Source organism: Peromyscus maniculatus, chromosome 11 (assembly GCF_049852395.1).
Source record: "Peromyscus maniculatus bairdii isolate BWxNUB_F1_BW_parent chromosome 11, HU_Pman_BW_mat_3.1, whole genome shotgun sequence".
NCBI lineage: Eukaryota > Metazoa > Chordata > Mammalia > Rodentia > Cricetidae > Peromyscus > Peromyscus maniculatus.
The window spans coordinates 71997127-72021101 of record NC_134862.1 but is presented as its reverse complement, the minus strand read 5'-3'; the positions used below and the strand labels follow the sequence as shown (position 1 = coordinate 72021101).

The 23975-nt window shown below is 40.8% G+C and overlaps 1 protein-coding gene across 1 annotated transcript; it reads left to right on the top strand.

The window, feature by feature from the left end:
• Fmo2 (flavin containing dimethylaniline monoxygenase 2) lies at window positions 1-23108 on the top strand. Its single transcript, XM_006974751.4, has 9 exons — window positions 1-139; window positions 491-628; window positions 10162-10350; window positions 11323-11485; window positions 12615-12757; window positions 16665-16864; window positions 18076-18431; window positions 20515-20587; window positions 21693-23108. The coding sequence occupies exons 2-9, from the start codon at window positions 497-499 to the stop codon at window positions 22042-22044; spliced, it is 1608 nt and encodes a 535-aa protein (XP_006974813.1). The 5' UTR covers window positions 1-139; window positions 491-496; the 3' UTR covers window positions 22045-23108.
• The last annotated feature ends 867 nt before the right edge of the window (window positions 23109-23975 follow it).

Sequence of the window (23975 nt, the reverse complement as noted above, 5' to 3'; positions counted from 1 at the left end):
GCAGAGTGCTCGAGAAGGAGGCAAGCTCCTCCCACTTCTCACAGCCTCTTCCATCTCTTAAAAACTCCCATCTCTCAGCACACCACCCTCAGAGGAAACTCTTCAGCCGGAGGGACAGTGCTGAAGAGCACAAGTCAAGGTAGAGATGACAGCTGGGGAGAGGGGCTGAGAAGGAAGTACTCAGAACTCCAGAGAACACAACCAGCTTTGGTTCCCAAGCCTGGGACTGTTTGGTTGAGTAACTTGGCTTGCTTAAACGGATCCCTTTTTAATATTAAGCCAAGACATTGTAAGCAAGTTTACAATGAAGATCATATGACCAGACAAATTCCTCTTAAGGGGAGGAGGAGATGAAGATTTGATTAGTGAGGCATTTTATTTAATTAGTGCTGCTTATTAAATTACCACCAGTGGTGTGACCTGACCACACTGGGGGATTCTCTTACCTTTGTCCTGGTTAAGCAGTAATGACTGATCGACTCATTGACAGGAAACAATGGCAAAGAAGGTCGCAGTGATTGGAGCAGGAGTCAGTGGCCTGATCTCCCTGAAGTGCTGTGTGGATGAGGGTCTGGAGCCCACTTGCTTCGAAAGAACTGAAGATATTGGAGGACTGTGGAGATTCAAAGTAAGTGAGACTTTTCTTGCCTTAGACTAGGGCACACTCGAATTTCAAGGTGGCTGATGGGCCTTTGAAAGATCTCTTAAGCAGCTTTGATCCAATTTTATTTTTATTTATTTATGCAGCTAACCAGGAACTGAACTCAGGCTGGCATCTCTCCTAAGTCAACACTGTGCCAACCCATGTGATGAACTCAGGGCTGCAAGGAATCTTCTCTTTAAAATCCAGCTAATTGCAAAACAGCCCATATTTCTGTCATTTTTCTGATATACTGATTAGGTCATATGCTAATATTAGAAAGCATTTTATAAAAAAGAAGTAATTAAAATTACTTTTAATACATCACTCTCATCCTAATCATTGAGCCAAATGCTTCTTCAGAGAATGAGCCCTTATCACTTCTGACTTTGTTTTTCTCTGGAAATGAACCATGCTTTTCTAACTATATTCCAGCATAACTGCTGTGAACCTCTTTATTAGATATTTTCTATTAATTAAAGTCATTCTATTTATCCAACCTAAATTTTCATAATATTAACTGTTATTCAAAATTTTATTGATAGATTCACAGACATAGGCTTATAGCCTGTGAATATAAATATTTGCATTCCCTCCTGAGAGTGGTAGCACATGTCTAGAGTTACACCACTAAAGAGGGTGAAGCAGGGGGATTGGAAATTTGAGGTCAGCTTTGGCTACATGACAAAACTCTATCTCAGTCAGAAAATATACTCATTCCCAGAACCAAAATCTCCTGAAGAGATTCACACAAGTCTAACATGAACCCTACAATAATGAGACCGCTTGGCAAACAGTGGACAGGGGCCAAATGAAAATGTATTCATCCACCCGTGCAAACACAGAGATAATGAAGAAATTGACCTTTCTATGAGATGAGTGGCTGTACAGAGAGGAATCACGTCTATGTCTTAATGATCACTGGTTGCTAGAATTACAATTTTTCCTGAGAAAGTAATGTAATATATTCCTGTCTTAATTGATAAAAACTTATTATCTTCTACATTGTAGGCTCACACACACAGGGTTTTCTTTTGCATCTAAATAAGCTTAAAGTGTAACAAATTTAGCTTTTATTTATTAATTGTGTGGGTGGGTGTGGGTGGATGTGGGCGTGTGATATGTGAGCTTGGGTGCTCCGGTGTCAAAGCATGCATGTGAAGATCAGAGGACAACTTTGTAGCATTAGTTTTCGCCTTCCACCTTTACATGGGTTGCAGGGATTGCATTCACATCATCAGGTTTCAACAATAAGAGTTTGACCCAATGAGCCATTTCAATGGCCCTGTAAACAGATTTAATGTGTAAGACTTAATATCTAAGCACAAAGTGCTCCTTATTTATCACTAGTTTGTTAGCCAAAGAAGTAAAAATTACTTTGCATGGTCTGTCAACAACATGATTTAATACATTCCAGGAAGGTAGTTCCTATAGCATTTTCATGACCTAGTGTATCACATTTTAAAATCAGAGATAGTTCCTTATGTATTTTGGGGAAAAAAACAGGTTAAAACGTGAATTAATTAATCTTTATTGGATAACGTTAAATACATAATTTCCTAGCACCTGTAACAGTGTCACATGCCAAGCCTTTCTTAAGACTACATCCAGTGGAGAATGATAAATAATTTTCTCCTCTCGAAGACCTCTTTACTGCAACGAGAAACACTAAGCAAAATTGCACAGGCTGCCACTGGGGCCCCATGAGCATTCTGGATACTGGACTTCCAAGAGGAGCAGACTCTGGAAAGGATTCTTGGGGCTTGCACACTCATCCCCAGGGAAACTTCTCCTCACAATTACACAATCCAAAACTAGCTCAAATCAATTATTCGCTGATTCCCACATGGACACAGAATCCTCTGAGATCACTTGACACATCTTACGTAAAACAAACCCAAAAAGTTTAAATCTCTGTGCCTTGCCTGGCTTAGGTGATACTGAACTCTTCCAGAAGGTTCTCCAGCACCCCCTGGTGTCATCTTTGGGATACAGGCAGGGTGATTAAATATTTTTAGCACTTCTTCCAGCAAAGCAGCACTCAGAGTGCATTGTTTTTCTTCAGACGTTTAGGGTTAGATCTTATAGTTTTCCTCACTAGTGGCTGAATGGGAAGTTGAATTTTGTGATACACAGTTTGCCTGGAGGGAACACAGTTGAAAGAAAAGAACAAAAATGAAGGTCTGTGTGATTCCTGAGGCCACACACTTACTGAAGAATTGAGAAGGGGAAAAACAACAACAACGTGATCTTTCTGCAGCCATTAACTTGCTCTGCTTCTGTACCCTAACATTACATAGAAATTACTAATATGCACTGTTTTCTGACTTGGGAATTTTCATACATAGATCTCCTCTCTCTTAGCAATACATATTCAGTTATTTTACTTAACCTTTGCATAATGGTCTACAGATTTCTTTCCATCTTAGTCTCTGTTGTCTATAATCAGCCTGAAATATTACCATCTCTTAACATGTGACCCTCCTGAGATCTAATATTTAAATGGATAATTTTTTTAAAGCTTATCTGTTTCAAGATCAGAGAGATGCTGGCCACTGCAGTAGGCATTATGCAATGATTAAGACACAATCACTTCTCTCAACAAAATTGTTGTTAGTTGCCTGAGTCTTGTCACTATGATTTACCTTGTACTTCACCTGGATACCACCTCCACTTCACCTGGATACCACCTCCACTAAAACAATGTAATGCTACATCTTCAGCTTTTACAAAACAAAAACTAATGTTTGCATAGTTAATTTCATGTAGATTGTCTCATTGTATACTCACAATAACCTCCCATGTTATTTATTATTAAGCCCAATTTAATTAGAAAGCCAAGGATAAATATCTTCCCCTTCATGACTGGTTGGTAAGGGATACAAATCTTCCAAGCAGCAGTAACATTGAGAGCAAACATAAGCAGGCACTCACATCACTAGGAGTGCTCCATACATTGATGAGTCATATTGAGTTTGGAGTCAAATAAAACTCTAGAGTCTTCTCCATTTGAGCAACTAGTAGCGTAAGTCATTATTTTCCTGTCCTTGTGTGACGGGTTTTAACCCTGTTGAAAAAGTTCACATCTATAAATATTAAATATTATTTAGTTTGTTTGGCCTTGGAAATTTTATTTGAAATTTCAGTTACCTGTCATCTTTGCTATTCCACCCTCCTGTGGGCATACCCAAATATGATCATCTGTATTTATAGCTGTCAAAGTTATTGATTAAAATATTGATCACAAGGCCAGGTATGAAAAGCCACACTGTAACTGCCACACTTGGGAGATGAAGGCACAAGGATAATAGCTCAAGGATACCCTGGGCTATGTAACAAGTTTGAGGCCAGGCTAGGCTGTATAGTGACCCTCTGTCTCAAAAGAAACAAACAAAATATTAATCAGAAGAAGATGAAAATATAAAGTGTATACCTGAAGTATCTCCCAAATGAGGTGCCACCTCTACACTGACCCAAACATGCACTTGATCCATTTATTGCTTGTGTCCATCACAGCCTTTCTGTTTTAGTTGGCATCTGCCATCTAACAGCCCATTCTGCTCACTTAGGACATAAAATTATACAGGCTCTTTCGTGTCCTTCCCTGAAGAGATGGCAAACAGCCTTACCCTTGTTGAACTGGGAATTCTCTTGGATAAATTTATCACAGCATAATTCAATATAATAGGCATTTGCATCCTAATGACTGTTTATAGAACCATGTTTAACATAATATATGTGCACCTCTCCAGGCAATCAAATGTGTAGTACTGTGGTCCTGTAGGCATAGTCATTAATGGTCTGAAATACACTTTGATTCTTCCTAACAGCTTTGAAGAAGTGGCATTTGCATGCACAGACTAGAAGAAAGTGTCTAGCATACGATCAGGAAAAACAAAAACATGTGTTTTAAACCCAGGTAATCTCAAACACTCCAGAGGCTGCTGATGTAAGGTCATAAATCCAAGGTCTGCCTGGGCAACTTAGTGAGACCATGTCTCAAATTTTAAGTATAATTTAAAATAAAAAATTTAAAAAGAGACTAGGGATATATTAGTGGTAAAGTACATGTATGTGCTATATGCATAAGTCCCTGAACTTAATTCCCAGTTCCTCAAAGAAAAAGAAAAAATATAACATTTTTATGCATAAAATAGAATGACCTCTATAGTATGCTATCAGAAAGTCTATTTTTCATCCATTGTGCTATCCATTCAATGCCATCAAGCTCCTTTGCAGAAACAGAGGAATGCTTATAATTGACGTTGCACGTTCTTTCACAAATGTACTGGCTGAGTGCTTGATGCATTCCAGACATGCACTCAGTGCTGAAAACACAGAGATGCAGTCTTTGCTATCATCAGAGGGTGTGCACTTCATGGCGAATCACTAAGGTTATCACTGCTAAGGTACAGTTTTACCAGGGCTGCTTTAGAAGCACGGGATTCCATAGAGAATGGGGCAGGCTTCCATGACTGTGATGTTTTCATCTGTCTTGGCAATTAGCAGGGATCCTGTGACTATGGAGAAACAAAGTTACAAGCAAAACAAGCAGCACGGGAAAAGGTATGGGAGCTTAAATCTGATGCTCTAAAAACAGGTAGTCACAATCTGTGGCTGGCACGGAGGCTGTGGGTACGAGAGTGACACCCAGTGAGACAGAGAGAACCATCAGAGATCAGTCAAGAGGGGACTGTGTCCCAGGTGAATGATGACCCTCTACTGTAAATGGAATGTAGAAACTAGGCAAAACTGAGGGAGGACTCTATCAGTGACTGAGGCTGATCTAAGGAAATACCATCCTATTTCATTAGAAGGGGAGGGTGGCAGGGTGCTATGATAGGGATGATGGCCCCCAAAATTCACTGCACATGAGAGTCAGCTAGGGAGCCCTTCAAAAATACAATGGGCTGTGTGTTTGATTAGTGATATAGTGGTAGCCTACCATACACATTACTCTAAAGCCCCAGCACCATAAAATTATTTAGTAGTAGTAGTAGTAATAGTAGTAGTAGTAGTAGTAGTAGTAGTAGTAGTAGTAGTAGTAGTAGTAGTAGTAGTAGTAGTAGTAAAATACAGTTTAGTGTGAGGTCAGGTGGTTGGAATTCTAGCACTTGGGATGCAGAGACAGGAAAGAGGCCATTGTGGGCTGCATAATGAACTCAAGGCCAGCCTGGGTGCATCATTAGACCCACATGAAAAAGCAGAGTGAGTTAAGACCACATGCTACTCTTCAAGAAGACCCAAGCTTGGTTCACAGCACCCACATTGTATAGATCACAACCATCTATATATAACTCCAGTTCCATAAGATCTGGTACCCACTTCTGGCCTCTGTGGGCAACCTCCTCCATACATCAATAAAAATCAATCTAAATATATTAAGAGGGTTAGTTTATGCAGCATAGGATTAAAGAATTGAATCTGTTATTTAAAGAAAATAAGAATTAAATGGGGAACTACATGATCTGAGTTGGGAAAAAAAAACAAGAAATAGAATACAGGTACCTCAATGCTACCCATACCAACTTGAACTTTATAGTCTCAAAATTCCTCCTGAGTCCTTCTAATGCAGCTGTTCCACTCTCATTTGTGAGGACCATAGTTCTCCTAATCATACAAGGAGGTGAAACGTTTTAATCATATCCATTCCAAGTAATGGAGAAGACAAATGCAGGAGTGAAAGGGTGGATGACAAAATACTTATAAGGGCATGCAATTTTATTGTTCCCTGAGTCCGGGTGATATGGCTGATAGGATGCTTCATCGAGAAAAGGGCTGACTTCAAGCATTTATCATCCATGGATTATCATCCATGATATCAGCTTTCACTTTACACACACCCCTCACCTTGTGCAGTTACATTTCATCTTGGTAATCATCCTTTTGAACTGTAGGTTTTACTACCTTTTCCTTTTCCCAGAGTCAAAGATAAACTTCAGCCCAACCCATGATCAAAAGATGGTAAATTTAAAACCGGTTCTCACTGAACTCACTCAGTTCTGCTATATGGTTTTAGAAAATTCAGAACACGATAAATTAGCAAAATCCTTTAACAAAAATTATTTATCTTGAACATTTAGCAAGTTCCAGGGCAGCCAGGGCTACACAGAAACCCTGTCTCAAAGGAAAAAAAAAATTTGGCAGGGGGGTGGAAATCATGGGGCCTTAGTCATACTAAATAAGTGTTCTACTACCCCCAATCAGACATTGGTTTTGTCAAGAAACTGCTTCTGTGAATGAAATCTACAATAAAGATTGTCACTTCCTCCTCAGAAAAATAAAAAAGACTTGTAAAACCATCACTGTTTGGTGATAATCTATAAAAGTGAAACTTCCAAAGAAGACTTCAGTCTGGCCCTAAAATTTGTGTTAAGAATCAGAAATTATAATGAGTTCTTCTCATCCTCAAATCCTCCTCTAAAAATGTACCTGACAGAGAATCCAATCAAACTTCTAGGCAATGTTTTGATTCTTGAAAAATTCCTCGTGTTTTGGCTATCCTGTCACAGTCTTGGTTTCGATGAGTGTGATGTTTTTCTGCCTTGGTGAGGTTCACCGTGGTGGGCTGTAGGAAAGGCGAGAGAGGCAAGCATTGACTTATCACATGTTTGGAAGCGGGCATTATGCTAAGCACTTCATCTAATCTCTGTAAACCTCAGAACAACTGTTTAATGTGTGGGTTATTAACAAACTCCATTTGACACAGGGACATGAAGAAACTGGATTATGTAACTTGTCCATGTTTGCAGAAGCATTAAGAGAGGCAGTAGGGATGGGCCCCAGTGGAGCAGTCATAGAATCCTCACTCTTTACTCAGCACTACTCAAATTATATAGCCTTAAGAGGGGGAAATGCATTTCTTTTCTTAATGAAATATTTCCTATTTTAAGACTCTGGTTGGATAGAAAAAACAAGTATTCAGTCTTGCCAAGGACATTACGTTCAATTATGTCCAAACAACTAGAAAAAAAATGTTTGTACATCAATATGACTGTAGTGTTGCACAATTTGAAGCTAGTGTTTGAAAATAAAAACATCATTACTTATTCATCCAATGTTCAAGTCAATGTTCAAGATATGATTATCCCTGTATGAAAGTCAGAAAACTCTACATCCTACTGAAAGGTGCTTTTGTATTCTATACATATATATAGCTCACTATAACAGCACCATAAACCCTCTCTGTCTAGAGACCCAGCATTGTCTAAAGGCTGCATACTCTGCTCTGACTGCCTTTGCCCAAACCACCTGCAACTGGAACGAAGTTATTATCCAAGTTTAGATTCTAGTCCAGGAAAAATAAACATGGTGAAAGTTTGATCATAGGCATGAGAGAATAGATATATGAATGCTGCATGAATGATAAAAGAAGAAAGAAAAAGGGTGTGTAAGGGAGAAGGATATTTATAAGCAAATCTATATTTAGCAAGAATTCTGGATATTTCTTTTAAACAACCTGTTCTGAGAGTGAGTAATGTGTTGTTGAGAATCCTAATATTAAGACGCAGTGAGGTCCAATACCTAGAGTACTTTCTACTTAGACAATGGACAGTAAGTCACATAAGCTTGCTCTTTTTTAACTCACCGAGACCAAGTACAACCTCTTGCAGAACGTCCATGTGTAATAGCGAGCTACTATGCCAGCTCTTTTTTTTTTTTAATCAGCAGAGTAGCTGATACCCAAATTAACCTCCAGTGCCACAGTGAGCTGTGATAGTATCAATGCTGAGGTCTAATGGCATTCTTCATAGTATGGAGCACTTCTTACATCCCTGTCTCACAGATGAGAGGCACAGATTGGTCCAGACTTTCCTCTTTAAAACGAAAGACATGTGTTGACACCTATCTAACATGAAGACTAAGCTCATTCTTCTAGTCTTGGTTACCTCTTTCATTTTTTTTTGTTTTGTTGTATTTCTTTATGTATGCTTTTTTTGAGATGGAGTCTTGCTATCTACCCGTGGCTGGCTTAATGATCATTATGTAGCTCATGCCTATCTTGGATGACCACTTTCAATAGTGCCAAAAACTAAGGAACTGTAAAACATGGCAGGCAAGGAATAATTTTCTATTTAAAAAAAATTACAAGAAAGAAATATGCATACTTGATTTAAAATGCTGGTTGGATAACGAGTGAATAATTTTCTTTTTAAACGTCTCTACAGAAGAAACTACGATGCCATGCAAGTAAGATTAAGTAATTTCCTTCAGCTAATAAATTTCTACAAACTTTACTATCTTTACAGTCACTCTAATGCATAGTCAAATAGCAATTACTATTTCTCTGGATTATAGCTTAGTGTTTGTATACACAGAGGCATCTACTGAATAGCTCTTAAGTACCGTTATTTAAATTTTCTAAAAGTGCCGTTATTTAAATTTTCTAATAAAAGCCTCTCTGATCATAGGTTCATTTACAGGCTCTGATCAACAGTCTTGGCTGTTTACATTAATTTACATGAAGGACATCATGCAGAGCATGACTTTGGAAGAAAACATTAACTCAATCATAACATGTGCTTTATGGGATCTTTACCAAGGCACAATTGCAAACATTAAAAATCAGGTTTGAGTCTGGTTGGTGTCTTGGTTGGTTCCTATCGCTATGACAAAAACACTGACCAAAATGCTGTGATAAAACACTGACCAAAACCAACTAGGGGAGGAAATGGTTCATTTTAGCATATAGGTTACAGTCTCCATCATCAAGGGAAGCCAAGAAAAAGTTCAAGGCAGGGTCCTGGAGCCAGAAATCAAAGCAGAGACCACAGAGAAGTTCTGTTTACTGGCTTGCTTAGCTCACTCTCTTATGCAGCTCAGGCCCACCTGCCCAGAAATGGCACTGTCTATAGTGGGCTGCCCCCCGTACATCAATCACCAGTCAAGAAAAGGCCCTACAGATATTCCCACAAGGCAATTCCTCAGTTGAGATTCTCTCTTTCCAGGTGTGTCTGAGTGTGTATCAAGTTGACAAAAACTACGCTGTTTGGTGTCAGTATTGATCACCTTTATCTCTTAGGGAAGATTGACTTGAATTGAGCACAAAATAAAGACCTATGGGGTCAAATCAAGATGTAAAGCCTCCCTGCTCCTAAAAACACTCATTTAATTTTAAATTCTGTATCCAATGCCCCCAAGAACTATTAGTCCTTAAAGGCAGAGGGTAAATAAAGCCTCCCTAGGGGAGTTTAGGAAGGCAACTGGCTCACCAAGTTTGCTGTTAAATAGCTAAGAAGATGGGGTGCTAAAAAGTCGGCAATGTTTAAAAAAAAGAAAAAAAGCTTCTCTCTACTCCAAACCCCACCAGGGCCAATAGCTCATCCACTGAGCGGCACTACTTGTCAACAAACAGGTTCATCACACAGAACGATGGACCACCTGTGCCTCTGCACCCAGATGTTTTAGTCACGATACAGCAGGGAAAGACACTCAGGGGTTCAGTTCCGGAAGACGACTTTTAGCACAAGTAAGACTTGTATTAAAGTCATTACCATTAATTATTTCACCTGCTCTGTCAGGAAAACGTGGAAGATGGCCGAGCAAGCATCTATCATTCTGTCATCACCAACACCAGCAAAGAGATGTCCTGCTTCAGTGACTTCCCAATGCCCGAGGACTTCCCCAACTTCCTGCACAACTCTAAACTTCTGGAATACTTCAGGATTTTCGCCAAGAAGTTTGACCTTCTAAAATATATTCAGTTTCAGGTACCGTGGGTGGGGGGGGGAATGGATTTCTCTGCCTTAGCTCAGTTCACACTTAAGTAGAAGAGCAACTCTGGTAATGAAGGAAGTTCAAATAAACTATCCCACTTTGATGGATTTGTTGAAAGGCAAAACATGGTATTATACCCAAAAAGGTAGTCTCACTACTCCTGATCTTGTTGGTGGTATACATGAACAGGGGAGGAAAACCATCCATTGAAGCTGAAAGTTTAACTGATGATTTTAAAAAACCATGTTAAAACTACATGTAAACCACTGCTACCATTGACTTCCCCAGGCCTCAGACCTCTTGAAAGGATGTATGAAATAGAGTCAAACTGTTCTTTTCTTAAGTTCTTCATAGAAACAGGTTAAAAACACTTTCTACTTTCCATTTATCTCAGGTGCATGAGGTAACTATTTTTTTTTCCTAATTTCTTTTCTGCACGTAATCTGCAGCAACAGAAAGTTGGTGAGATCCTTTTGAGTTATACATGAAATTACCATTTCCTGTACTTTCTACAAAAAGAAACAACAAAGAAACATGTTATGATTAAGCATGGAGCATTGTTACATTTGAAATTGCATTTCTAAATAAATAGCTTAATGGGGCTCATTTTTAATGCGTTTCACTTTCTTAGCAACTTCAGCTGCTTAAGTACCAGGCTTGTCATATTAATATAACTGTTGATCTTCATGGAAACCTGTATTTGTAAATGCTGTTAAAATGTTAGGTTTTACCTCCTATTTCCCCCTCTGATTCCTGGTAGAGCCATCCCATGAATGACAGTCTTCTAAGGATATCCTCAGTGTCTGCCTGCCAAAGAATAAGAAGGTGTCACTTGGCCAAGTTTGCCTTCAGAGGCTGGCAGTGGACTCAAGAAAATCAAACTGGTTACCTATTACACGTACCCCGTCCTTACTTCCAGGGCCCTGACAGAGTAATTAATAAGGCCTTCTCTGTGTTTCTTCAAGACAACCGTCATTAGTGTGAAAAAACACCCAAATTTTGCAACTTCTGGGCAATGGGAAGTTTCTGTTCAGAGCAACGGTAAGGAGCAACGAGCTGTCTTTGACGCAGTTATGGTTTGCAGCGGCCATCACATCCAACCTCACCTGCCACTGCAGTCTTTTCCAGGTGAGGCTGCAGGGCTTCTCAGACCATAGGAGTCAGCTTCCAGGAATCTTGCATGCCATTTAGATGAGCAGACAGGATTTTCTGCTAAGAACGGGAGCGATAGGAAGATTGGGATACAGCTGGAGAGCTGAAAAATACCAAAACACCGTCTTTGTCTCCGTTGATTTCTCTGGATCGTCACACATAGCTAACTTCCTCCAGCATCATTACATTTTCCCCAGCAATTCAAAGAGTTCTCACAAAAATTCAATCTGTATATGAGGACCTCCATACCTACCCTAATTGTTCTGTCCTGCCGAACCCATGTAAACTTGCTACATCCTTGGAGCCTTTTCTACCAGCCAAGGGTTGCTAGAGAGAATTCCTGGAAATACACACTGAGGCAGGACAGAGATGAAAGGAGGAATGTGGATCCCTGAAGCCAGCTGTCCTGATGCCCAAGCTTTCCCTCTGAGATCACTTCCTAGTCAAGAATCATCCCCTAGACAAGGAGTCACAAAGAGTACTCCCTTCCCAGAGTTCTCTGGGAAAATATCTGACACAGGGGGTGAGAACCGGGCTTCAAATGAGAACTGCCCACACTAAGAGCAAAGAACACTTTAATAAGGCCATATATTCCTAGGAAGTATAAATGTGGTTAGTTGGAAGGACACAAAGAAGCACACAAATGGCTAACAATCAAATGGTTATTGAGTCACTCAATGAGAAACTTCTGTAGGCCTGGGTTTAATCTTTTAGTAATTTGCTTTTGCAAAATGATAAATACTATTGTAGTTATTGCCTAATTACAAAAACACTATTTCCAAATAGTTCTTAAAGGTATCTACTGTGTGAAAGTAGAGTGTCACTAGACTGTCTACAGTAGACTAGCTAGTGAGAAGCCAGCATCAGGCCGTGCTCTGTACAGCAAAGGCACTTGTTGGCCATGAGTGAACACACACACTCCGGCCTCTCACATGGACCTGATATTTCTTATGGACTTTTTACTTAGAGTTTGATAATTGACTATCGTAACTCCCCTAAGAGAGGAAGTGAGAAATCAGAAAGGGAACCATGCAGTTTTATTGAAATTAACTTGCCATAATTGCTTACTTAGAAGTTCATAGTTTCCCTCTTCTTCCTCCTGAAGGTATCGAGAAGTTCAAAGGCCAGTATTTCCATAGCCGCCAATACAAGCACCCTGATGGATTTGAGGGGAAACGCATCCTGGTGGTTGGAATAGGAAACTCAGCCTCAGATATTGCCTCTGAACTGAGCAAGAAGGCCTCACAGGTGCGATGCTTTTGCTTATCGTGTACTGTGTGGAAGGGATGGGGGAGACAACGGCAGCGCCCAGCCGTACACCAAAGGTCCATTGCTTGATAGGTGGCTGCCTGTGGTAACCGCACAGGAAATCTGGAAGCCACAAAGCCAGAGCCCAACTCCCACCTCTGCTGCTAAGTAGCCGTGTATCCTAGAACCAGGTTTTCCAATTCTCTGAGCTGTGGTGCCTTCGGTTTTTGATTGTTTGTTAATTTATTTATTATGTATACAGTGTTCTGCCTGCATGTACACCTGCAGGCCAGAAGAGGGCACCAGATCTCATTACAGATGGTTGTGAGCCACCATGTGGTTGCTGGGAATTGAACTCAGGACCTCTGGAAAAGCAGTCAGCACAGTGCTCTTAACTTCTGAGCCATCTCTCCAGCCCTGCCTTCAGTTTTTGTTTGTTTGTTTGTTTGTTTGTTTGTTTGTTTGTTTGTTTGTTTGTGTGTTTGTTTGTTTGTTTGTTTGTTTTAATAGGATGTTTCAACTAGATATTTCTGGTACAAAAGGCCTAGTTTTTACCCAAGGGGCCTAATGAGAAACTGGCCTGTTAATTGTTGTTTGTTTGTTTGTTTGTTTGTTTGTTTGTTTGTTTGTTTGAGACAGGGTTTCTCTGGGTAACCCTGGCTGTCCTGGAACTCGCTCTGTAGACCAGGTTAGCCTCGAACTTGGAGATCTGCCTGCTTCTACCATCCAAGTGCAGGGATTAAAGGCATGCACCAACACGCATGGCCTGACCCCTTAATATTTTAAGAACCAACTTTTAGAAATTTAGTGTATGGACTAGGAGAGAGCTCAGTTACAAAAGTTTTTGCTGTACAAGCATGGGGATCTGAGTTTGATCCCTAGAACCCACATTTAAAAAAATGCATAATAGTACACAGTTGTAATTTTAGTGTTGGGGAAATAGACCAGGTAGGCACCACAGGTTTGTTAGATAGGAGCCTATCTACTTGGCAAGCTCCAGTCCAGTGAGATGCCTTGTCTCAGATAGATAGATAGATAGATAGATAGATAGATAGATAGATAGATAGATAGATAGATAGATAGATAGATAGATAGATAGATGATAGATAGATAGATAGCTCACTGTCACTTTTCACTTTTCAAAGCTTTCAGCCCTTGCCATAAAGAACAAGTAAAGAAGCAATAACTGAAAATTTGATACACAGTAGAAAGGGGTGGGAGCCACCAGCCACCAGCTCCCCCATGCTGGAAACACCTCTAAAACTTGAGAGGAAGAGAGTGAAATAGGATAGGAGGAAAGGAACTGAGCTGCCTTTGCTGTCAGCCAAGTAAAGAGCCACCCAAGGCCATTGCATGTGCCCAGGTCAGTGATTTGGACTTAGAACAGAGAAATGTTCCAGATATTCAAATATTTCAAGAATTCAAATATTCAAAGAATTTCAAGAGCCATTTCTTTATAGGGTCATTACATGTTAACAAGCCTAAGTATTGGCCAAATGTGTTACCAAGATGCTACTTTGGCTATATACCTGTGCCTTATAACTCATTAGTCTTTTGCATAGAGCCCATCTTCAATATTTATTAATCACATAAGTCTGTAATTAAAACAGAATAGTAAGTTCTCAGATCTTCACCTCTTGGGCTGGAAGTTTGCATCTCAGAGACAGCAACCTGAGCCTTGACCCTCAGGTGGATCATAGTCTTCATCGAGGTTAGATTTCTATGCAGCAAAGGGGTCACAACAGAAAGAAAACCAATAAAATGGAAAACCCAATATTGACCCTACAGAAGGAAAGGTAATAAATCACAGAAAGAGATGGTGATGGAGTATTTAAATAGAATATTCAATACCTACTCCAAATATGGTCAAGTCTGCATAAGCGCAACAATAGCAGAAACAAATTGGGACATAAGCATATGGCCACACACAAACCAAGAGTACAGCAAAGCTTGGGTATGTGCTACTTCACAAGCTTAGGTAAGATTGATGTCTTTTCCCCCCAAAGAAAATCGGTAATGCCTCCTCCAAGGTCAATCTACAAAACAATGAGAGTTTGTGTGTGCTTATACTTCACAGTACATCTGTAACTTCATTAAACCTGCCCAATAATGTCCTAAGACAGATGCTATGCTGCCCCATTATCAAAAAAAAAAAAGGAGGAAACTAGAGCATAAACCAATCCAAATAATTCACCAAGGCAACTCAGCTCATAGGCTGAGTTTCAAACCTAAGGAGTCTGGACCCAGATTCCATGATCTAAGCCTCTTGAGGAAATTGGATGCCTTGAAAAGGAGTCTTGTTTATTCATTGAAGACAACCTTAACAGAACTAATAAAATGAAACAAAAATTCAGGAAGCTGAAATGATGCATTTGGACCATGGGGAGGCAACAGTAAACAAGGAGAATGCTTCTTTGGCGAGATTTTTATATGTATGCTTTGAAAACAAGAGAAATTTTAGTGTTCAAGGCAAAGAATACACATGACAACAACAATTAATGAAAAAGAGGCCATCAGTTTGAAAGAGAGTGGGATCAGAGTGTACAGGGAAGGAATTGGAGGGATAAAAGGAAAGTGAAATGATTTATAATCTCAAAACATAGAAATAATTTTTAAAAAGATGTGTACTTGAAGAGGAATAGGGCCACCGCATACAGGCAGAGGTTTTAACTTTTTTTTAATGTGTTTATTTATTATTATGTATGCAGAAGTGGGTGCCAGATCTCATTACAGATGGTTGTGAGCCACCATGTGGTTGCTGGGACTTGAACTCAGGACCTCTGGAAGAGCAGTCAGTGCTCTTAACCTCTGAGCCATCTCTCCAGCCCCCGAGGTTTTAACTTTTAAAACACATAATATTCTTTTAGGTCTAGAAAGAGTTGGTTGCTGTTATTATTTACCACCCAGAGATACTGAGATTTGTGCATGCACACCTGCAGCATTACACAACAGGTACACATTTGCAAGACCTGTGATTATTCACCAGATCTCCTTGGGTAAGCACAGTGAAAGGACAGAAGGAGCTGTTTCTCAGGGAACAGCAGAACACACAAGAGAGACTGGTCAACCAACCATGAGAATCAGTCCAAAGATTTTCTCACATCTCCAGGATATTATCAGGACTTTGGTGCACTCCTCTATCGATGCAAGTTACCAGATAGCCCTCGTGAGGACACAGCCACCAAAGGGAAGTGAAAAGGCTAGGAGGACCTCACTTTGAGGTCAAACACACTTAAAATGGTACCTGATAAAGTTATTTCTTCATAAGCAAAGGACCTGGGCTTGACGCCCAGAACCAGAGAAGGAAATGGGAGAAAGGAAATGACTAAAATTCATTATTATATAAATGTATGAGACTATTAATGAAAAAGAGAGAGGAAACAAACAAACCAGGAAGAAAAGAAGAGAGGGAGGGAGGAGGGGAGAGGAAGGGAAAAAAGAAGGAAGGAAGGAAGGAAGGAAGGAAGGAAGGAAGGAAGGAAGGAAGGAAGGAAGGAAGGAAGGAAGGAAGGGGAAAAAGTTAGGGCTCGTGGTGTGTATTTCCAGTTCTACAGAGGCAAATAAAGGCAGATTCCTGGGCACTGGACAGCCATCCTATCCTAACTGGTGAGCTCCAGGCCAATGAGAAACACTGTCTCCAATAAAAATCAAGATGGGTAACAATGGGAATGATATTCAAGGTTGACTTCTGGTGTTCTTATACACAAGCACACACACACACACACACACACACACACACACGCCTTCACACACATACACTGAACACACATGCACTGCACACAAATTAATAAAATAAATAGAACTTAGCAAACTGTGCCACTAAACACCTTTCATATCACCTGTATGAGAGATTCCTCCCAAAAAGCCAAAGCCCATAATTTCAAGGGCACTCCTTTCTGTTCACCAGGTGTTTATCAGCACCAGACATGGTGCCTGGGTCATGAGCCGAATCTCTGAAGATGGCTACCCTTGGGACATGGTGTTCCACACTAGATTTAGCTCCATGCTCCGAAATGTCCTGCCTCGCAATGTCGTCAAGTGGATGATGGAACAGCAAATGAATCGATGGTTCAATCATGAAAATTATGGTCTGGTGCCTCAAAACAAGTAGTGTTATTTTTCTTTTTGTGGTATGCTTATTAGAGGCAGGGGTGTCTGATGTTGCCTCTCTTTGCAAAGATCCAGTTTGCCAGCATGGTAGTTCAAGCTATAACCCAACAGCATGTGTCAAATCATATAGATCCTGGAGTCTTAATTCCAAATTTATACTGTGTCTTTGAAAAAATACTTCAAGTTATGGGGTAGAAGCTTAGAAGCTGCTCTAGAAATAAGGGTTGGGATTGATTGGAAGAACTATCTAACAGTCAGACAGTCCGGAGAAGGCTCCACAAGAAGACCATGATCTCAGAGCACTGTGATAGGAAAAGCTAGCTCTTCATCTGGTAAGTCAACCTTTGCTGTCTACATACGCTGAAGGCGGTTCCCATGAGAACATATTCCTTTCTAGTGGCCAAAAGACAAATATTTGCCAATAGCAAAGTTCCACATCTTGGACACTGTAAGCATAAGTAAACATTGTGGATGTTTACCTTTCTTCAGCTGATAACAGTCTCCTTCCCTAGAGGAGGGCGAAGATATTTAGTCTTGTAATAGATGTTCCATTGTGCTGAATTAAGTAAGAGTCCAGCATATATGCCATATATTGCCTTATTTTTTAAAAAAGAAGAAAATAGTTTACAAACCAAGAACTCCAGAAATACAAGCAGACTTTGCTCCACCGTCCATGCTACCACAGATAGTTTCTATGGCTACTGGGGTCAGCAAATATCATCAATTTTCATTTTACCTATTGATTCACACGCTGATCCCACAGTAGGTCTCTGTGCTAATGTAGTATGTTTTCCCTTATTTATTATCAGGTATAGATTAAATGAAACTACCAAATAATGAAAACTAGATAGCATAAAAAGTGATAGAAGTACCAGAGGGAATAATTACCAGCAAACTCAAAGATTAACACTAGGCGCCAACATCATATCTGAGCCCCTGGAGAAACTTCCACCTTCAGGTTGTTTTTTGTTTTTTGTTTTTCTCTTTTTTTATCATCTACTTGCCTTTCTTCGTTTGTCAAGGGAAGAGACTGTCAATATTAGAATCAGTCTAATGACCAAGTTTGGGGTGAACAAAACATTTGAGTTAGACTTTTATGGGTACTTGGGAAGAGCCTGTATTGTGTTAGAGCCTCCCCTAAAACTGCCAAGGGGGTTGAAGATTCCTCCAAGACCGCTCCGAATGTGTTCCTTCCTTTTGTGCCTCAGATACCTTATGAAAGAGCCCGTATTAAATGACGATCTCCCCAGTCGCCTGCTGTACGGAGCCGTGAAGGTGAAAACCAGAGTGAAGGAGCTCACGGAGACGGCCGCGGTGTTTGAGGACGGCACGGTGGAGGAGGACATTGATGTCATTGTCTTTGCCACGGGCTATACTTTCTCTTTCCCTTTCCTGGAGGAGTCGCTTGTGAAAGTGGAGGCGAATAGGGTCTCGCTGTACAAATCCATGTTCCCCCCTCAGCTGGAGAAGCCAACCCTGGCATGCATCGGTCTCATCCAGCCTCTGGGATCCATCTTCCCGACTGTGGAGCTTCAGGCGCGTTGGGCGACGAGAGTTTTCAAAGGTGAGTGGGCTGCTCAACAAAGCCAAGCAGAGCTTTTACATTTTTTTCCTTAATTTTTAAAACTCTGTGGGAGGAGAGGATCTGTGGTGGAGACCTAAAGACAGCTACCCTATGGGCCGTTGGCTCTCTGCTGCCACCTTGTGGGACCCGGAGACAGACCTCAGCTTGTCAGGCCTGCACACTGGCACGGCTCTACCCACTGAGCCATCTCACTGGGACAAAATTTCCTTTTTTTTTTTTGAATGTTTGTCTCTTCTTGTTTGTGCAGCACTTCACCTTCCTTGAAGGGCTAATTTTTTTCCCTGCTTCTGGGGTTCAGTTCTGTTCAACACAAACCTCATTTACCACCGAGCTCGTGCTGGGATCTGGTCAGTCCGAAAGAAATGCAAACAAGTTGTTTTAATTGCGCGGCAGGTGCTTTGATGGCCGAAGGTACACTATGGCAGAGAAAGGGACGTGGTATGATGACACGGGTCCAGGAGAGCTTCCCGATACCTGAGTTTCTCGGGTACAGAGAAGGGTCTGCCTGAGCAAAAGACACCGCATCAGGATGCCTGTGCGAGCCCCACAATGCTAGAGATGACGTATGAGGTGGAACAGGATGAGGGGTTAACCTTAGAGAAGGACAGATGGACACAAAAGCCTTGTGCACTGTGTTAAGGATCCTGGATTATAAAATGTAAATGTACAGACAGCTGGGAGGTTTTGTTTTGTTTTGTTTCTTTCTTGTTTTATGTTTTATTTTTTTTGTTTTTGTTTTCACAGCAGGGGAGTGAGAAAGAATCTAATGCAATTGAGGCTCTCTTCAAACTTGTTAAGGCTAGCCTTGAACTCCAGGTCGCCTGCTTTTACCTTTCAAGTTCTTCCAGGCCTGCAATTTCAGTACCCTGGAGGAGGATGGATAAGATCCTGGGCCACAAAGCATATTCAGTCTAACTAGGGCTTCTAGAAAGACTTTTTTGGAAGGAAGGAAAGAAGGGAGGAGAAAGAGAAGGAAAATATAAATATAAATCAGTGCTACCCAAATCTAGTGCACCTAAGAATTACCTAGCTGATCCTTAGGGATCCATAAGGATTAAGTCTGGCCTCAAAATCTGGGATCTGCATCTTAGAAAGCTCTTAAGCCAGAGGTACCACAGAGGGGGTATACTTGAAGAACAGGGAATGTCTACTTTACATTTAATGTAATCCCATCAGTTGTTTGGAACGTGGATTTTAAAATCAGGGATAGAGACTTGCGTATCACTGAGAAAGCTCCAGCACTCACCTGTGCTAAAATACAGTGCAGCCTGGGCTAGAGCCGAGAGACAGAGGAGAAAGGAGAACATCCATGTTAGAAATAGTTGATGATAAAGCCAGCAGGGCATGCTGTGCTGTTCAGCACAGGAAAGGAGAAGACTCAAGGATGGCTTGCAGGATCTAGCAATGGAGAGCAGATAAGACGGCTGGGCCTGAGAATAGAGGCAGGAGGGTCTCAATGGCAAACTCAGCTTTGGACTACTCAAGTCTGAGATGCTAGGTGGCTGGCCATGTTTCCCCTCCGAAGCCCACAGGACCCTTGAGCACAGGAGACAGGCTCCCACACACAGTGATCAACACAATATCTTATCTAGCCCAACTGTTCTCATTAGTTGGGGGCACTCTCATTCTCTCCAGATTTCCTTCACCAAAGGAAATTCTCTCCAGATTTTAAGTTCACCTCCCGTGAGCCCTCTTTCCTTAAGCAGAGAGCCAGGTGGGTCTTTCCAAAGCGCAAATCTAATCTTGTTACCTCACACAGGAAAGTCTTCGATAGGGTCCTGTCAGTGCCAGGATAGAAGCCACCCCACCCGGCACAGCTTCTCAACCATACTCCCTTCTTCAGCCCTTTCTCCGGCCTCTCCAGTTCATAGTTAATGTCATTGGCTATGTATGATCCACTATGGAGGCCTCACCGCTGGAGTGCAGAAGCGCAGAGGTCCTGCCTGGTGTGACATGACTAAATGGCCAGAACTTAATTTTAGAAAACAATTACTGTACAAATCAATGATACCGAATCAAACTCACTATTCAAAGCAAATTTGTTTCTATTTTTGTTTTCTAGGTTTGTGCAGCTTGCCCTCGGAGACAGCTATGAAGAAGGACATTGTTGAAAGGAATGAAAGAAGAATTGACCTGTAAGCACTTGTCTTATAAAAAAAAAATCTACATAGAGTAGTATGTCACAAAATACCACGATCTGACTACCTGTGAGAGACAGCTCGCTGTTAAAAGGCAGTCCTGGATCACAGCCCAGTCCAAATGGATCAGTTCTGTAGATGAGCCTGGAAACTTGTAATTCGATGATTCATATGATTCTTAGACATCCTAGTTTAAAGACACATAACTCAAAAAAGAAAGAAAGAAAGAGAGAGAGAGGGAGGGAGGGAGGGAGGGAGGGAGGGAGGGAGGAAGGAAGGAAGGAAGGAAGGAAGGAAGAAAGAAAGAAAGAAAGAAAGAGAGAGAGAGAGAGAGAGAGAGAGAGAGAGAGAGAGAGAGAGAGAGAGAGAGAGAAAGAAAGAAAGAGAGAAAGAAGAAAAAGAAAGAGTACCAATTCAGAATATCTTTCCTGGGGTTAATCTTATTTCCTTTTTCTATGGTGCCCATGTGAGATTCCATATCCTCTCAGGCCACCCACACTCAGAGAATGGGACGATGCAGTGGTGCTGACAGTAGCCTGAGGCCCTCGGGAAAGTTATCTCGTTTGTCAGTTCTGTTGAGGTGGAATCGAGTTTGACAGCAATCAATACTCTTGCAAACCCAACTCGAGACCTTATAGACATAAGGAGTTATCTCATGTGCAAACTTTAATTCACCTAACATAGGTTGAGCATCTACTACATGCCAGCCAGGTTACAGGGTCCTTTAGCAGTTTAACAAGGGAATACCACGCATCTCTTCTCTAGAAGACACTACCTCTCTGATACCTCATGAGTATTTTGTATCAATCCTGAGTCATACAATCTTACTTGGAGACTTAGAGCAGCTTAATAAGTAATAAAATAATAGTCACCCTTTCAATATCATTTCATTTTTAGAATCTCCATGAATTTGTCTATTTACTTTGTGGCCTATTCACCAATCTGAGACATGGGTCTCCTAATGGAGCCTCCTGCAGATTCATTCAAAACTCAGGCCCTCATGCATTTATTCCTTTATTCTCCAAACAGCTATTGAGTGCCTCTTATTAAGATACAACTTAGAACATTTGATGAACCTGCCCTTTTTATTTACTTCATTAAGGTTTGGAAAAAGCCAGAGCCAGATCCTGCAGACCAACTACGTTGACTACCTGGATGAACTCGCCTTGGAGATAGGTGTGAAGCCAGACTTCCTCTCTCTCTTTTTCAAAGACCCTAAACTGGCCGTGAAACTCTACTTCGGGCCCTGCAATTCCTACCAGTACCGCCTAGTTGGACCTGGGCAGTGGGAAGGAGCCAGGAACGCCATCCTCACCCAGCAGCAGAGGATCCTGAAGCCCTTAAAGACCCGCACTCTGAAGCCTTCATCCAACATCCCAGCATCTTTCCTGCTCAAAATCCTGGGGCTTTTTGCTGTTGTTCTGGCCTTCTTTTTCCAACTTCAGTGGTTCTAATCTGACAGCATGACACTTTTGTCCACCCATGCCTCTCATTCACCAGTGTCTCTTTGGAAAAAAAACGAAAGAAATCACATCTATATTATAATTTACATTTCAGTCACAGTTCTCCTACAAGTAGAACCAATTGTAGGGAGATTCGAAGAATTAAGTCTAGATACAAAACTAAAATTACGGTCATGGAATATCTTTATCATTCTACTCTTTCCTCAAATCCATCAGTCTTCAAACAGTATTATACAATAACACCAACACAGGTAGACAGTGCTTCCAGCCACTCAGGTTTTGAGTTATATGGAAAAAAAAACAATAACATGATGCATAATAAAAAGCAAGTCATAGCTGGGCATGCTGGCTCATGCCTTTAATCCTGGCACTTGGGAGGCAGAGGCAGACAGATCTCTGTAAGTTTGAAGCCAACATGGTCTATATGGCAAGTTCCAGGACAGCCAAGACTACATAGAGAGATCCTGTCTCAGAAAGAAAAAAAAAGCAGCAAGTCACATAGATTAGATTACTGAACAATTTAAACTGTGGTAGACATTTCAAATCCCATACACTGAGCTCCATGCTGTTACTATGCATGCTTTGGTCATAGTTCCCAAGTATTAGGGTCTGTTGTTTTGATGAGGGATCACTAAGAAATACTGGTGGACAAAAATGAGGTGGTAGATCAAAAGCAGCTGCTTTAAATGATGCACACAGCAAGCAAATCGACACAGTTTCTGTATATTGACAGAAACCCTGATGCAAAAGTGAAAATAATATACCCTAGCTACAACATATAGATAGATATTGTATCTCACAGATTAGACATTGTGTTATGTGTACATCATATATATTATTTTATTTGATTCTCATAGCAACTATGGGAGGGGTAGAGCTATGATACTCATTCTATAGATGATGCTGAGGGACAGACAGTTACTGAGCATGTCCTTAACCACTAGTTTTGACATGAAGTTTCAATGGGACCCCATTTTGTTGAACTTTGGAACTAAAGGTCATAACCTCACCATGCCATATACTCATTTATTAAAACATCCACTCTTGAAAAAGTACTTACTAATAGTTTATTTTATTCATTATTAGATTAGATTGACTTCTATTCATTAGCATAAAGTCTTCTAAAACTATTGTAGAAAATGGTACTTTGCTTGCAGATACAATCTGACTAAGTTTATTTACAATATTAGGTCTATATTTCATCTAGATTTTAAAAAGCACTTGAGCTGGGTGCAATGGTACAGACCTTTAATCCCAGTACTCAGGAGGCAGGTGGATCTCTGTGAGTTTGAGGCCAGACTGGTCTACATAGCAAATTCTGGGCCAGCCAGGGCTACATAGTGCTACCTTGTCTCAAAAGAAAAAAAATTGAAGAAATTTAAAATGAAAAATAGTTATGCAATAATACTTAAAATCATCATCACATTTTGAAAAAATAAAAATTGAAGTAAAGTATATGTCCCAAGCAGATGAAAAATATTACAGTGACTGAGCCTTTGCCTGGCATTAGCATTATAAGTAAGCAAGGCAAATCTCAACAATGTATTATCTTTTTTCATCTGATAAAACACAGGGTGTGTCAGTTGTGAGAGACTTTTGCTTGGAACTGAAAACTAAAAGAGACACAAGCAATTCCATGCCAACAAACATTGAGCAACATAACAAACACCAGGCTATGGACACTCCTGATAGCAACTCTTTTCATGGACCGCACTGTGGGAGATGAGCTACACCCAGAGACCAGACCAGTGCCCCTGAAGAGAGGACAAAGGTTGGGATATTGAAGGTTTAGGTAAATAGTTCTTTATCCCTCCAAAACATCTCTGAGCACTATTCTTAAACCTCGGTTGAGCTCTCTGTCTCTCTCTCACGCCCCCAATGCCCTCCCCCTGCTTTCCCAGTCCTATGGCAATCTCTCCCAG

Bases quoted from the DNA above. Each gene is read 5' to 3' on its own strand.
- Fmo2 (XM_006974751.4), top strand. From the start codon at position 497: ATGGCAAAGAAGGTCGCAGTGATTGGAGCAGGAGTCAGTGGCCTGATC. The intron at 18,432-20,514 runs GTGAGTGGGCTG...TTTGTTTTCTAG, and splicing joins GGCGACGAGAGTTTTCAAAG to GTTTGTGCAGCTTGCCCTCG. The intron at 20,588-21,692 runs GTAAGCACTTGT...TACTTCATTAAG, and splicing joins AATGAAAGAAGAATTGACCT to GTTTGGAAAAAGCCAGAGCC.